The following is a 16,560-nucleotide window of genomic DNA, read 5'->3' as shown; positions in this document are numbered from 1 at the left end:
GTAGCCCAGGCTGTCCTCAAGCTCACAGTGATCCTCCTGCTTCAGCCTCCCGAGTGTTGGGATTATAGGTCATAATGTCCTCTTAATTGCTTTTGTAGCCTTAGATGCTCGCCTAGAAGTTGGACTTGAACAGCAAGCAGAACTTATGTTGAAAATGATGTCTACTCTGGAAGCAGATTCCATTTTACAGGCATTAACAAATACATCTCCTGTGTGTAAGTAAAATAATCATTCTTAGAGAATTGCAATAAATGATTTGTCTGTTGATTATTTTCAAGTGAATTAAGCAAAGACAGATTTTAAAATTTCATGCCTGGTGTGAATCCTAGGGACCTTGGTATACAGCACCTCTCTTAATCTAAGTTAGTACCAAGTTGAAAAATATGACAGAGGATTAACCAATGAGGAAGAAAGGTGCATGCCAAAAACTTTCATGTAGTATTAAATTTGGTCAAAAATACTTTTTAATGTTGTGCTGTTGTAAGGTTAGTGATATTTCTTTTTGTTAATTTGTTTTGATTTTGCTTTTTGCTTTGTTTAGTTTGTTCTTAAGTAAGACTGGTGGTGGTATTTCTAGGGACACCTACATAGATTCCTTCCTACATTGTCAGTCTATAATAAAATGGAATTGTTTTTGTTTTTGCTTTTTTAATGCTGAGACAGCTGCATTGTCCAAGCTGGACTTGAGCTTATGATCTATTTGTCTCATCCCTCTCTGCCCCCCAAGGATCTTTTTGTTTTTGCATACTGAACCCAGGGCCTTTGCATTGAGCCACATCCCCAGCCCGCCCTCCTCCTAACCCCCATACCGTTTTAAAAAATTTATTTTGAGACAGAGTTTCATTAAGTTATCCAGGCTGGGCTTGAACTTGCTATCCTCCTGCCTCAACCTCCCTGAGTGATAGGGTAACAGGTGTACAGCACCAGCACCTATCTTTATGATACTAAAATACTAAGACAGAGGGTATGGGCATAGCATGACAGCCAAATGGGGTACTAACTGAACCTACTAATTGAGAATATTAACTACCTTATTACTTTTTTTTCAAATTGTATATGACTTTATTTTTCATTCCAAGTACTGTCAGCCTTACCAACTCATCATAGAAAGCTTCTGTAAACAGTTTACTGTAGACTGAATTCTTCACCTCAAAATTCTTGCACTGCCATGTCTAGCAAACCTCTTAACTATTCTGTCATAATCTTTATTCAACTGTAATCAATCCTCCATACTGGAAGATTTAAACATCTTGATAAATATCTTTACCCTTCCCTCGCTCTGGGACATCACTAAGAGTGTTTTCTCCTGTACCACAGTGAGGTGTTAACTTTAGATACCCCAGGGAAGGCAGAATATCATCAGAGGAAACTACCTTATTATTTACAGAAAAAGAAGGTAGATTTTTTTCCATGAAAGATTGGTAATAAATCATTCCTTTGCTTGCCATACTGTGTGTGTGGAAATACTCATTTCTGACTTGCTAGTTGGAAAGCAGCTATAGACAGGGAATCACTATGAATGAATTACAGAAAGAAGGTCTCTTGCTAGGTTTGGCCATTGCTGTTGGAACATGCTAGACTTGTGTAGGTTTCCTCTTGTCAGTGGAGTACAGTAGGAAAGAACCAAGAGAGAGTATGTAAAGGTGCAAATCTCCAATGATGAATGTCATTATATTGTGTACCTAAAATGTACCATTGATTAGAATGAATAATCGATAATGCAAAATAGGAAGAAAAGGTCCAAAGGGGTAGGGGTAGTGGGAGGGGCAGGGGAAAGGAAAGAAGGGAAAGGACAAATGATGAGAAATAGAAAAATGGAAATAGTCTTTGTAAATAGGGAAGGGTGGAGGGCGTGAAGGGAGGGCTAGGAATGGGGAAAAAATAACAACCAAGATGCATTATGTAAAGGTACAGTTCCCAATGAGAAATGTAATTGTGTTGTATACGTACAATGTACCAATAAAAGAATTTAATAAAAAAAAAAAGAAAGCACCCTGTTTAACAAAAATAAAGTTTGCAGAGGCATGCTGAGAGGAGGAGGATGGTTTTCTTATTTATTTATTTATTTATTACTTTAAAAAAAATCACTTCTTGAGACAAGGTCTTGCTATGTAGTCCAGGCTGACCTCAAACTCACCGTGATCCTCCTGCCTCAGTAGGATTACAGGTGTGTGTCACCATGTCCAGCATTGGTTTTATTTTTTTTTAGGGTTTCAGATCACTTACTTTGCCTTCTCTAGGGATATTGATATCTAGATATTGATGGAACCTGAGAAGATCAAACATGCTTCTCCTGTGAAGGAGAATTCATAACACATTCAGGAGAGAAATTTTCAGTATTAGATCTTCTTATTAATTTGTGTCCTTTCAGTTTGTAATCAGCATTTATGTCTTGCCTTAGAAAATATAGAAACACGGAGAAAAATGGAAGGGATGGCCTCATGTCCCGTCTTCTTAATATTGATGCACTAATACTGTATCTTTTCTTCTATGTAATTTGGGTCTCCCTTTTGTATGGTCCAGCCTCTGCTTGATCACAAACAGTTGAATACTCCTCAAAGTAACCCATTTCATTGTTTGATACTGCTGGCTGAAAACGATTTAATAGAAAATCTGTTTGAAATTGTTATTTGCTTCTGTTAATATTCTGCTGATTATTGTGTTACAGAGTAGTCTGATTTTAGGTAATATTGTTCTAAATATATGAAAAACTTTCTTAGTATCCCTGTACTTCTTTGCTCCTCATGAATATCTTTTCATTTAATTAGTTTGGCATGTAACTTGGACCTTTGAAGGCTTCCCAGGTGATGCTGATCTGCAGTCAATGGTGACAGTCAATTGCCTGTATAATCTAAAAGATTATTCTAAAACTACCTTCTCAATAATTAGTTAGGATTCTTCTTTCTTTCCCTTTTTCTTTATTAGGAACATTTTCTAGAGAGTAGATTGTTTGCCTTTGCTGGACGAGTCCTGTAAATTTGGGGGCTTTTATCTCTGCTGACTGTCTTTTTACTTTCAAGCAATGTTAGGAAAACAGCTTTTTAAAATACTAAACTATAATTCTGAACCATTTTACTAAATGCATATTTAATTTAAAAAGATTTTTACCCATGTATAATTATTAGTAACTAGTTGACATGTCTTTTGAAACTTTGTGTATAAAATCATACTTGTGTTTGATTTTCAGTATCACAGTCTCCTACCGGAACAGATGATTCACTTCTAGGGGGTTTACAAGCAGCGAACCAAACCAGCCAGCTTATTATACAGTTATCATCTGTCCCAATGTTAAATGTTTGTTTCAACAAACTATTTTCCATGCTTCAAGTCCATCATGTTCAGGTATGATTTCAGGAAGAATGATATATTTTTACATGTTTGGTAACACACTAAAAGATGTAATTAAGTGAGAAGCTGATTTACAATCTGACAGAGTTGATTTCTTTATAACACTTACTTGGGAAAATACTGGAAATACTTTAATAATCACAGCTCCTTAGTGATGGGCCATTTTTAATTTTTATGATTTTAAGCTTTAGGGCTTTAATTCCTATCGTGTACTTTGCATAATCCTGGGATTTAAAAACTACTCAGGGCCGGGGATTTAGCTCAGTGGTTCTGCACCCCCAAAAAAAAAAACAAACTTGAATCATCTGATTTAATTTAGAAACACATTTGTAATGAGGTAAATTATTAGGTTTATTTAATTCATTTACATTTTGTTTCATCAAGAACGTTAAGATACGTTTGCTTTTCAAATGGATTGTGGTAACTAGAGGAAGTGTTTAATAGAAAAGATTCTTGACTCATACTGAAGTTTTAATTTAAACATTAGGTTTTTTTGGTTTAAATGGTACTTCATAATGTAACAGGTACATTTTTTTCCTGTTAATTTTTACTCTTTTTCAGTTGGAGTCACTTCTCCAATTATGGCTCACATTGAGCCTGAATTCTAGTTCATCTGGAAACAAAGAGAATGGAGCTGACATTTTTTTATATAATGCTAATCGAATACCTGTCATTACATTAAATCAAGGTAAGATTTATCTTCAGGCAAAACCATTGATATAGTATAAATAACATGCTTCAGAAGGGTAATAATTAAGTTAAAATATGCCTAATCTTTATCATTAAAGCTATAACCTTGGAAGGGGGGCTTTTTAAAAAATATATGCTGATTTACCAATAAGCAGGAAGGAGAGCAAAACGTTCTCATTCTGTGGTCTGTGTTATCTTATACATTTGTACAGTTAAAATGTATAATACTCTTTTAATCCTTACATTGTATTTTCTTAAAGTTTTATATTGTTCATTGTATAATTTCTTGTCACAGATGATTTTGGTTCGTTGTTTTGTGGTTCCTGGAATTAAACGTAAGGCCTTGTGTATGCTAGATAGGCACTCTACCACCCTTTTCTGTTTGTTTTTAAAATATGAATTAACTACTGGAGGAATTGATAAATTGGAAAAATTGTGTCTCTTTAGTCATTTAGCAAAATACTAGGTTGGGAAAGGTGAGAGTTATATAAATCTTTCAACAGGAAAAGAATCAGCCTTTACCTCAGTCTATAGTAATCTATTTTTGTTATATTTTAAGAGAAGTTAAAATGAGCATCTATTCCCGGTGCTTTCTAACTTGATACATCCATATCTTGCTTGGCAATTATTTTGTCTTCCAACCTTAAAAGTTACAGGCCCACCAGGCTTGCTGGCACACACCTATAATCCCAGCACTCACGAGGCTGAGGCAGGAGGATTACCATGAGTTTGAGGCCAGTGTGAGCAAGTAGTGAGTTGAAGGTCAGCCCAAACTACATAGCAAGACCCTGTCTCCTAAAAACAAACAAAAAAATGACAGGCCCACTGGTTCATGCTTCTACTTATATCTGCTTTGTCTCAGCACCAGCGAGCCCTACTTCAATAAATTTCCATCTCTCACATTATATTATTAATAATTACTATTATAAATCGCTTTCATCTCTACTTTTAACTTATGATACTAAATTTTGTACAAAATTGTATTCAAAAATAGATGATTCAGAATTATTCTTTACTATCATTAGATACCTGGTCAGTATCCAATTATCTCAAATGTTATGAAAACTTTTTGTTTATTTGAATGTTTTAAAAATTTATCTTACTCGCTATAGCTTTCCTCCATTTTTTTTCTTTTTTCCCCTCCCCTCCCCTCCGCCAAAACATGTGCCAGAGATGGTTGATGGTTTGTCTTCAAGGGTTCCCAGGGTCTAGGCTTTGTGTGTGTATTTGTATCTCCATGGTGTTTCTGTGTAAATCGTTACAGTGAGAGTTTAATCTGATCTGGGAAGTTTGTTGGCTTTTTAAAAAGGGAATTTGATGGGTTGTCTTTTTTCGCATAATATTTGCAGGCACTGATGGATATCGCCTAGGCCTATTAACAGAAATTTCAGATTGATTATCATCTAATTGTCATTTTTGTTAATTTGTTAGATGAAATCTTCTATAAAGAGAAACTTCCTTTGAAACACATTTATGTTATCTGTGGTAGTTTGTAGAAGGGAGGCAGGAAAAATGTTGGAACCTTTGATTTTCTAAAAGTATTCAAAATGGGTTGGTTCACAAGCAGTGTTAATTATGACCAATTCATTTCTATAAATAAGTATTAGTATAAATTCTTAGACTTAAACACATTTTCTATGGTCTTGTTATAATTGTTAAACTTGGTTCTGAAATTGTGTCATTTCTAGCCAGCAAAATGCTCTTTTTTCATGTTTTGGTTTTTAAAATGCATGTCTGTTTTTTTGTTAACTTTTGGTATGATACATGTTCTAGACTCCTTTTCTTCTCTAGATGTGGAATCACCTGTTCTGTTTTGTTTTGTTTTGTTTTGTTTTGTTTTGTTTTGTTTTGTTTTGTGTTTTTCGAGATAGTCTCGCTATGTAGCCCAGGATGGTCTTAAACTCATGATGATCTTCCTCCCTCAGCCTCCTAAGTGCCGAGATTACAGGCATCCATCAGTGCACCCAGGAGAATCACCGAGTTTTAAAGGGTGTTTAGAAATCTGTGTACATCATTGTGCCATGCACTGTGTACACTGTTTATTTTTATTTATTCATTTTTGGTGCCAAGGATTGAACTCGGGACCTTGTGCTTGTGAGGCAGGCGGTGGCACCACTGAGCTAAATCCCCGGCCCTACACTGTTTATTTTTATATTTTGATGACATTATTGATGTAATTTAAAGAATTTTAAAATTTATTCCTTTCATTTTTAATTGCTGTAAATTCAGTTTTTTCTGAGTAAAAAAATTTTTCTCTTTCTCTCCTCTTCACAGCATCAATAACTAGCTTTCTCACAGTGCTAGCTTGGTATCCAAATACTTTGCTCCGGACGTGGTGTCTTGTGCTTCATAGTCTAACACTTATGACAAACATGCAGCTTAATTGTAAGTTCAAAAATTTATTTAAATCTGACATATTTTAATATTTCTGCTAGCAGATTCTTAATTCTCCAAGAAGTGATATAGTTGTATAAATGATTGAATTCCTTTGAAGTACAGTGTATTTGATCTGTAGGTGGATAGATTTTATCTCTTGAAGAATAGCTTCATTAGATGAAGAGATCTGTCTCATTGCTAAAGCTGTTACTTAAATTAGTGCTTAGCATCAAACTGTTATTGTCTTTTTATTTGGGGTATATTTTCCAAAAATCAAATAAAAAGATACCACCATCTGTTTACTGAAGATAGATTTAACAGAAGAATGTTTTATTCAGCCCAGAAAACTAGTTTCTTGCCCATATGTTAATACCCAGTATATAAACTGTGTACAACACTCCTACAAAAACGGGATAGTGTTTGCCTCAGCTTATCATAGCAAACAGTTAAAAGTTACATGACAAGTAGCTCTCTTTCTATTTCTGCAATAGGCTATGTAACAGAACAGTAGGAATTTAGTTATTTTCCACTTACTTGTGTTTTGAAGATGCACCTTAAACTCAAGGTGTTTCATAGACAAAAGAGAGGTAAGAGGTGATACGTCATAGATGAAATAAGAATGAATTCTAGGTCTGTCAATACAGATTGAAATTCTTTTAACAAACTATGATTTCTTGAAACTATGTTTATAAATACTGCATTTCATTCTTTCATGGTCCATTTGTTCAGGCATATTTTAACATTTATTTTTATAGCTGGTTCCAGCAGTGCCATTGGAACTCAAGAAAGTACTGCTCATTTGTTGGTTTCAGATCCAAACCTTATTCATGTGTTAGTAAAATTTCTTTCTGGTACCAGTCCACATGGAACAAATCAACACAGTCCACAGGTAATACCACTTTTAACTAGTAATGTTCTCAGACGTTTCAATAAACACTACTTGTAAAGTAAAGCTGTGAAGACATTCATTGCAAAGTATTATAAAGTAGCCTTGGGGCCGGGGATTTAGCTCAGTGGTTCTGGCGCCTGCCTCACAAGCTCAAGGTCCCGAGTTCGATCCCCGGTACCAAAAAAAAAAGTAGCCTTTTTCTTTCAGTGTAAATAGTATCAGTAAGCAGTTTTCAGTGGATATACATTTCTCTTTAGGTTGGCCCAACAGCTACACAAGCTATGCAAGAATTTCTTACCCGATTACAAGTGCATCTGTCTTCAACATGTCCTCAGATATTCAGTGAATTTTTGCTCAAGCTAATTCATATACTTTCAACAGAAAGGTAAATTTCAATGCACTTTTATGTCCTGGTACAGAAGGTGCATATAATCCTCCAAATGTACTTTAATGTTTGGTGGGGATCATCTGGGAACCAGTCGGTAGGAGGACAGCAGGGATTTAAAGGACTTAAAGGGGTTGGGGAAAAGGGCTTTTTGATGTGTTTTCTGATCATTTCTGTTTCATTATGCCTCTTTCAAGTCCCTCAATTCTCTATGATATGATGAAATACAGTGCATAAAACTTGGTTTGCCTTTAATGGTTTCACTGGTTACTTGCTGTAAACCTTTTTAAATTTATTTTGAGGTTATTCTATGTGAAATTTATTTTGGTCTAGAATACAGGGAAACAACAGTACTAGTGATTTTTATATGATAAAATCTGAAAAGATAGCGTAAAAAAGAAAATAATATATTAATCTTATGTAGAATTCCTAAATAAATTTATTAACAATCAGGCAATATGTTAAAAGGATAAATTGTAACCAGACTTAGTTGATTCTTAGAATTTGCATGAGTGCTTCATTGTCATCATTAACACATTTCATAAAATGCAACATTACTTTCTGGTGAAAACTTTTTTTTTTTTTTTTTTTGGTACTGGGGATCGAACTTGGGTCCTTGCGTTTGTGAGGCAGGTGGTGGAACCACTGAGCTAAATCCTGGCCCTGGTGAAAACTTTTGTTTTGTTTTGTTTTTTGGTACTGGGGATCGAACCTTGGTCCTTGCTCTTACGTAGCAGGCCGTGAAACCACTGAGCTAAATCCCCGGCCCCCTGGTGAAAACTTTTAATGACTTAGAAAGAGTGGTACCGTATTTAAAGTTACAATAAACTATATAAGAGGAAGACATCTGGCATTTGAGTATTTTTTAAATTCTCATTAATATGAGGAATGAATGAAAGGTCCTGTTGCCACTTTTATCATTTATTTCATTTTTTAAAGAAATAGGGACTGGGGATTGTAGCTATTTGGTAGAGTGGTTGCCTAGTATGCACAAGGTCTTGTCTGAAATCAGTCCCCAGTACATAACCAGTGTATGTGTGTAATATGTATGTGTATATACTCATAAATGTATATGAGTTTAAAACGATTCAGTTACTTGTATTATATATGACTTTAAAAATTAATGTTAAAAGTGAAAGGAAAGCTAGATGTGGTGGCACATACTTGTAATCTCAGTGCTGTAGGAGTCTGAGGCAGGAGAATCTCAAGTTTGAGCACAGCCACAGCAATTAAGAGACTTAAGATCCTGTATCAGAATAAAAATAGGGCTGGGGATATAGTTGATTATGAAGGCCCTGGGTTGAATTCCCAACATGACCCCCCAAAAAGGGAAAAAGTGTAGTTTATAAACTAACATGAAGGAAGTTGTTCATTCATCTATGTATGTTGTTGAATTTATTATTTGTACTGCATATCTTAATATTTGTATATTTTTTATCATTTATTGGTACAGTTGAGATATACATAGTGATCACATTCATCATATGGAACTTGTACCTGTACATGATATATCTTGATGCATATATTTTTCCCATTCCTTCCCCTCCCTTCTACCCTCTTCCCCTTCTTACTTACAAGAGCTTTGTTTCCATTTTAGTTTTCTTTTCTCGTTTTTTTCTTTTCCCTTCCTTCCTTTCCTTCTCCTCCCTCCCTTGTGCCCCTTCTCATTTGAATATTTTCTTCCTATTTCACAGTATCTGTTATACATTTTGGTCCTTCTTTATGCTTTCAGTTTTTCATGCCAGAGAAACAATGCGGTATTTACACATGTGTCTGATTTGTTTCACTTAAGAGTATGGTCTGTAGGTACATCCATTTAGCTAGAAATGTCTTGAGTTTATTCTTCTTTATGGCCGAGTAGTACTCTTTTGTGTTAAAAAAAAAAAGTTTATCCATTCATTGGTTGATGGGCGTGGGTTGTTTCCAAGATTTAGCTATTACAAGCTGTACTGCTATGAACTTGGGTGTGCATATATCACTGTAGTGTGGTGGCTTTTAATTCATTCGGGAAGATATCCAGAAGGGGGATAGCTGGGTCAAATGGAACCTCTAGTCCTAGTTTTTTGAGTAATCTCCACTGATTCCCACAGTGGTTGCACCATTCTACACTCCCACCAACAGTGGAGAAAGGTTGCTTTTACCTACATCCTTACCAGCATTTGTTATTAGTCAATTTCTTGAAAATAACCATTCTTTCTGGAGTGAGATGAGATCTCAATGTTTTAATTTGCATCTCTTGAATGACCAGTAATGTTGAACATTTTTTCATGTATTTCTTACTCTTTTATATGCAATATTGGTCATTTTTAACTTTTTGGGTCATTTTGTATAGAAGTTTATTGTTATTGATATTTTCAAAGAACTAGCTTATACTTCATTAATAGTCTTTCATATCTGATTTCATTGCTAATCTTTTTTGGCTAACTTTGAAATCTTATTTGGTAATTTCATTTTCACTGTTGGTTTTTTAAAATGATGGTTGGCCTAGTTTTACAATGCATAGCTTTATTTCATCTCCGTTTTCTTTCAAGTAATAGTAATTTTCTAGGTATAATTTCAGAACTTAGAACAGTATAATTCCAATTTCTTTCTTGTTTATTATGAAAGATAACAATTCCAGAATGGCCAAATGGGATAAGTGTATAGGGCAAAGTGTGCAGAGCGGTTGTGGGGAGGGAGGGAGCCCATGAGTGAGGGATATATTACCACCCTAGCATACACTCACCCTTTAGCAATTTGTTAAATATTTTAGATGAATTCTTTTTACTCATAATTTGTATTTCCAGCATCTGTTTTCAGTTTCTGCCACAAGAAACCCAGTGCTTATGTTTCATCTCCTTGGAGATGCCTCTCTTTTAACAGATTTCAAGATTTTGGGTTTCCTTTGGCAGTAGCTCTCCATTGTGTTTTTTAAAAAAAGTTATAGCTTTGGAGTTAATTTAGATTCATTTTGTTATTAGATTAGTAGTCATCCTTTTTCTGGCTTTTTTTGTCTTGGTCATCAGTAGAACTTGATGAGAGCATTTGATCTGAATATATAAATGTCATTTGAATGAATTTTAAGTTTTGAGAATCAAAATCAGAATATTTATAGTGGCAACATTAGACAGTGAACCAAACCAGGGCTCATTCCATTATTAAGAGTGCCTTATGATACTGAAGTACCTTAGTCGGTTGCTTCAAAATCAGTTTTCTTTTTTTTTTTGGTGCTGAAGATCAAACTCAGGACCTTGCACTGGCAAGGCAGGCGCAGTGCCACTGAGCTAAATCCCTGGCCCTCAAAAATCACTTTTTAAATTTTACTTATCTATTAGCTTTCTATTTGCAAAGGACGTTGTTTTTTTATGTTACATTAAATGGAGGTGTGAACAAGACTTAGAAAGACATGGAAATGTATCTACCAAATGAAATAATGAACACTAAGAGTTTAAGCCTTCAGCCTTCTTGTGTGGTGGTAATTTAATTTTTAATCTCTCTCTTTCTACAGGGGTGCCTTCCAGACAGGCCAAGGACCTCTCGATGCCCAAGTGAAGCTCTTAGAATTCACTCTGGAGCAGAATTTTGAAGTTGTTTCAGTTAGTACTATTTCTGCTGTGATAGAATCTGTCACCTTCTTGGTGCACCACTATATTACTTGCTCAGATAAAGTAGTGTCTAGAAGTGGATCTGATAGCTCTGTGGGTGCTCGAGCATGTTTTGGGGGACTCTTTGCTAACCTCATTCGCCCAGGTGACGCGAAAGCCGTTTGTGGTGAAATGACAAGAGATCAACTTATGTTTGATTTGTTAAAGCTTGTTAACATTTTAGTACAGCTACCTCTTTCCGGCAATAGGGAGTATAGTGCAAGAGTGTCTGTAACTACCAATACCACAGATAGTGTTTCAGACGAAGAGAAAGTTTCAGGAGGGAAAGATGTCAATGGAAGCTGCACAAGTATTCCAGGATCTCCTGCATATGTCGCTGACTTAGTCTTAGCCAACCAACAGATTATGAGCCAGATTTTGTCTGCTCTAGGCCTGTGTAATAGCAGTGCCATGGCAATGATTATTGGTACGTATTAAAAGTATTCATCTTATACTTGTGTCTGGTACTATACCTGTGTTCTTTTTACTTGATAATGTAAAACTACTTCATTGTAAAGTTCTGATCATGATTGACTTGTATTAGTGAAGACTTTAGAGTGGCTTTATTTAAAGAATGAAATATTTTAAAAATTTACAAGTCAGTTTCAAAGTACTGGGAAATACTAACAAAATAACTTCTAGTTAGCTAAGTTAAAAATAAAAAAGGACCAGGGCCATATATCAAGTACAATAATTTACAGCTCAGTATTGCTAATATTTTCAATATGAAGAACTTGAAATTAAATTTTGTATTGGAGACCAGTAAAATTTGATATTTTCTTGAAAATGAAATACAAAATTTTATTCAAAGTACAACAGTTTCTATGACATGTAACAGTGTAAAGTTGATATTTTTTTTAACTTTTCTACATTTTTGGAAACCAGTGTATTTTGCCTTAGGTTTTTTAAACAGATATTCAAATGTATTTTGCATTTTGGTGTTTCTTTGTCAGTGTATCTTCTTAGATTAGATGTTATATAATAATATCACTTTTCATTTTCTTCATGCTATAAAGCTAGTATGTAGAGTGATATTCCCTCAGTCATACCGCAGAGCAACTTCTTTTCACTATAGCCAATGATAGGGGTATTTCATGATAAAAATATATAAAAATTATGCTTTTCACTGACCATTATAAACACTATAATTTCTAGGGTTGTGTGTGTGTGTGTGTGTGTGTGTGTGTATGTGTATGTGTATGCATAGCTATTATGTACCCATAATCCTCCAGTGGTTTGGAAAAAAATGGCTGTTAAGACTCTTTAAGTATTAGGGAGTTCTACTTTTTCTTTTAAAATGTATAATCTTTTACTTCAACTAGGGGCAAGTGGATTACATCTCACCAAACATGAGAACTTTCATGGTGGGTTAGATGCCATATCAGTTGGAGATGGATTGTTTACCATATTGACAACACTTAGTAAAAAAGCTTCTACTGTTCACATGATGCTACAGCCAATATTAACCTACATGGCCTGTGGATATATGGGCAGACAAGTAAGTTCAATCTAGAAACAGCTGCAGAGATTTAAACAGTTTTCTGATAATAAGAGTTTAATTATGTTTAGGTCAGAGACAAATCTGTATTCATGTGATATATAAAAATAAAAAGTATCAGTAGACGAAGATGGTGGATTATAAATTGAAATTTAGAGAGTAAGTTTCTTAAAGTGTTTTATTGGAAGATGACTACAGTGATATAAAAGTAAAACATTTAACATGATCTTACAGTTTAGATTGCCTGTTATAGTCTCAGAAAGTAGTTCTTTCCTCTTCCCAAAAAAATAGCATAGTTGAATGCCAAAGATGTTCTTAATATACATATTATGTAAGAAAATGTGTTTTTTTAAGATTTATATTTCATAGTTTCTTTTGATTTGAAAGGGATTAGTGTAATATGAAAAAGAGGTTAGATTATTTTTGCTTTTTAATTTTCTTTTCTTTTTTTTTGGTACCAGAGATCGAACTCGGGTCCTTGTGCTTGCGCAGCAGACAATGAAACCACTGAGCTAAATCCCTGGCCCTAATTTTCTTTTTAAAAAATGAAATTACAGGAACTAGTTTAACATTTGGTTCCTTTACCATTTTTCAAGTGCAGATTTTAAGTTTCTTACAGTCTTATATATCATTGTGTAATTGTCATTTTCTTAGGTATTTATGAGGTCATTTATTAGGTCATTTCTTAGGTATTTATACAAAGATTTTGATTTTTCAACGAAATTAGTGTCTAATGAAAAACAAATGCATATTAACAGTTAAAAAATATACTAGGTGAAGGAAAAGTATAATAAAGTATTGCATCCAATGAGACAAAGTCTTAATTTACAGGAAGATATAAAATCACAGTATGTGTTTGTTTGTTTGCTTTTTAAGGGTTCTCTTGCAACTTGCCAGTTATCAGAACCATTGTTGTGGTTCATTTTGAGAGTATTGGATACTAGTGATGCCTTGAAAGCATTCCATGATATGGGTAAGATAAAATTCTCAAAACTATAACTTAAGTGTAATCATTTGGTGTAGTATGTTATGTTCGTGTTTTTTTGTTTTCTGTGAAAGTTGTTGGTTGATGCCAAATCATCTATCATAAGAGTTTCATTTTGTATTCTTTGTAAACTTAGGTGGTGTTCAGCTCATTTGCAACAATATGGTTACTAGTACAAGGGCTATTGTGAATACTGCAAGAAGTATGGTGTCAACTATTATGAAATTTCTTGATTCTGGTCCAAATAAAGCTGCTGATAGCACCTTAAAGACAAGAATATTAGCTTCTGAGCCTGACAATGCAGAAGGGATCCATAATTTTGCACCCCTGGGTAAGAAAGTTAATTACATTTTACTTTTATAAATTTATTTAATTAGCCGGTGTGAAGCTGAAACAAAATGAGTTGTTGAAGTACATAGATATTATACTATCACCATTTTGGTTATAGTTCATTTTCTGATTTTCAAGCAGTTGATTTTATTTTATTTTTTTTTTCTTTTTCTTTGAGACTGGGTCTCACTTTGTAGGTAAGGCTGGCCTTGAACTCACAGTGATCTTTCTGCTTTAGCCTCTTGTGAGCACAAACAGTTTTTTTCTTTCTATCTTTCTTTTTTTTTTGGTTCCGGAAATTGAACTCAGGACTTTGCACTTGCCAGGCAGGTGCTGTGCCACTCAGCTAAATCATCACCCTGATTTTAAATGTAGTATGTATTAAAACATTCTACTGAATAGAATGAAAGTTTTAACAGTTCTTTATCAATAAAGTTTACTTCCATTTCAAGTCTAAATAGCACAGTTTATAAAACTAAATAGTAATTCTTACGACATTTTTCTTTTTAAACGCTAGTTTGAAAGGACTTGTTCCTTATATTTTTCTTTTACTATTTTTAATTTGGGATCATTTTTCAAGGTAAAGAGTATATTGCTTATAATTTTTTAATTAAGTCATTTGAAAATGATTGTGCTAGATGTGTTGTCACTAGTTTTCATTTGTCATGTGAATATTAAACTTTTCCCCTTTGCTGGTTCATTGAATGTCCTGTTCATGTTATCAGCTCTTTCATTGTGTTATTTTTTGGTACCGGGGATCGAACTCGGGACCTTGTGCTTGCGAGGCAGGCGCCAAAACCAGTGAGCTAAATCCCTGGCCCCTTTATTTTTGAATACTTCTTAATGCTTTATTGCAACTTTTTGCATGTTCTTACTTTATTTAAAATATCTTCTGTAGGTACCATCACATCTAGTAGTCCCACCGCCCAACCTGCTGAAGTGCTTTTGCAGGCCACACCGCCCCATCGAAGAGCTCGCTCTGCTGCTTGGTCATACATCTTTCTGCCAGAGGAAGCTTGGTGTGACCTGACCATTCACCTTCCTGCAGCAGTGCTCCTTAAGGAGATTCACATCCAACCTCATCTTGCATCTCTTGCAAGTGAGTAACATTTTATAAGCTTCATGAGAGTATGCTATAATTTTGAAATACTTAAAAATGAGAAAAATATGTAGGAAGCAGTATTGTATTTCTCATAAACTGAAATGAGAGGGTTTTCCCCATGAAGAGAGCATTTGATGAAATCTAAATTAATATAGCCCAGTTATGTTGTATTTTGCTTTTCCTTTTCTCTAGATTTACTAAGCTAATGAATGTATTATGCCAGAATGAGTTCATTGACACACACACATTTATATGCAATTACCAATCTTAGTTTTTCTAGCCTGGTCCTCAGCACTAACCCTGTAAGGTGAACTTGGCATAGATTTATGTGTGTTCCCCTCACTCCTATTGGAAGATAACTATGTAAAGAAATTTTAAATTATGTTTTGAGAGTAATACTTTTAATATTCATGTGTGGTTTCAAATTTTGTAATATGTTTTAAAATAGTTTTTGGTATAACACAGGTATGTTCAACCTGTGACATGTCTGCAAAAAACCAGATCATGATCCCTACCACTTCCATCCAGTCAGGCTCGCTCGTACTGTGCTCTTCTCAGAAAGTGTGTAGAGGAGAGATGAGTCTTCTGCACCTTTGTGTCCCGCCCTGTGCAGTCAGCATGGGGCCCTTAGTACATGCTTCAGAAAGAAAGAATTTCTTGAGAATAAATTATTCCTCCTTTAGCTCTACCATTTAGAAGCCAGGAATTATATATATCACTGAGGGTCATTAGCTGGCTTATTTTTAATAAATTTTGAAAAATTTATATATGTTTGTAATATATTTAACTCATTTTGGGATATATATATATATAGTGTATATATATAGAGTGTATATATATATATATATATATATATGTGTACGAACAATAATTTTTTATTCTTTTTTTGGCCTACATATTTCCCCCTTCACTCTCCCTGTATTGCCCTCTCCCACCCGAAAGTGCCCTTATTCAAAATTTTATAATATTTGAACCTTAATATTGTGTAATTCATTTGATGATTGTTCATTGAATGTATTTTATTGGTTTGTAAATAAGTAACTCAAAATAAGTTTTAGAAAATAAGTTACAATCTAAGTCGAGCAGGAATTCTATCAAGTATTCAAAAGAATGCAAAATACTATTTTGCATTTTTATGATTTACAGATAGTTTCATTATAAATTTTACAGAATTGTTGAAATTATCACATTCATTTATGTTCATTGATTAATTCTCACTGGTATCAAATGTTACTCAATAATTGGATGAAGAGCTGTGGGAAATTTTGCATATTCTTGGCATATTTGGAAGAATAAATTTTTTTTCTTTGCAAGATTATTATATCCTAATTGTG

The 16,560-nt window shown here is 34.3% G+C and overlaps 1 protein-coding gene across 14 annotated transcripts in view; it reads left to right on the top strand.

Moving 5' to 3' along the window:
- Birc6 (baculoviral IAP repeat containing 6) overlaps nucleotides 1–16,560 on the top strand; it is a 243,878-nt gene that overhangs the window by 118,933 nt on the left and 108,385 nt on the right. For all 14 annotated transcript variants that reach the window (XR_015453010.1, XM_087216157.1, XM_087216155.1 and 11 more), the window contains 11 exons: nucleotides 99–215; nucleotides 3,188–3,342; nucleotides 3,910–4,036; nucleotides 6,313–6,423; nucleotides 7,170–7,303; nucleotides 7,561–7,688; nucleotides 11,176–11,738; nucleotides 12,634–12,809; nucleotides 13,686–13,782; nucleotides 13,931–14,125; nucleotides 15,023–15,223. Coding sequence is in view for 13 of the 14 variants with exons in the window: in XM_087216157.1 (XP_087072283.1) it covers nucleotides 99–215; nucleotides 3,188–3,342; nucleotides 3,910–4,036; nucleotides 6,313–6,423; nucleotides 7,170–7,303; nucleotides 7,561–7,688; nucleotides 11,176–11,738; nucleotides 12,634–12,809; nucleotides 13,686–13,782; nucleotides 13,931–14,125; nucleotides 15,023–15,223 (2,004 nt within the window). In the remaining variant the exon portion in view is untranslated. The remainder of the gene's footprint in view (nucleotides 1–98; nucleotides 216–3,187; nucleotides 3,343–3,909; nucleotides 4,037–6,312; nucleotides 6,424–7,169; nucleotides 7,304–7,560; nucleotides 7,689–11,175; nucleotides 11,739–12,633; nucleotides 12,810–13,685; nucleotides 13,783–13,930; nucleotides 14,126–15,022; nucleotides 15,224–16,560) is intronic.

This window comes from Heterocephalus glaber, unplaced genomic scaffold, assembly GCF_053883595.1.
Source record: "Heterocephalus glaber isolate CG9 unplaced genomic scaffold, H.glaber_assembly_v1.0 deba00001457, whole genome shotgun sequence".
NCBI lineage: Eukaryota > Metazoa > Chordata > Mammalia > Rodentia > Bathyergidae > Heterocephalus > Heterocephalus glaber.
This window is presented reverse-complemented; position numbering and strand designations above follow the sequence as displayed.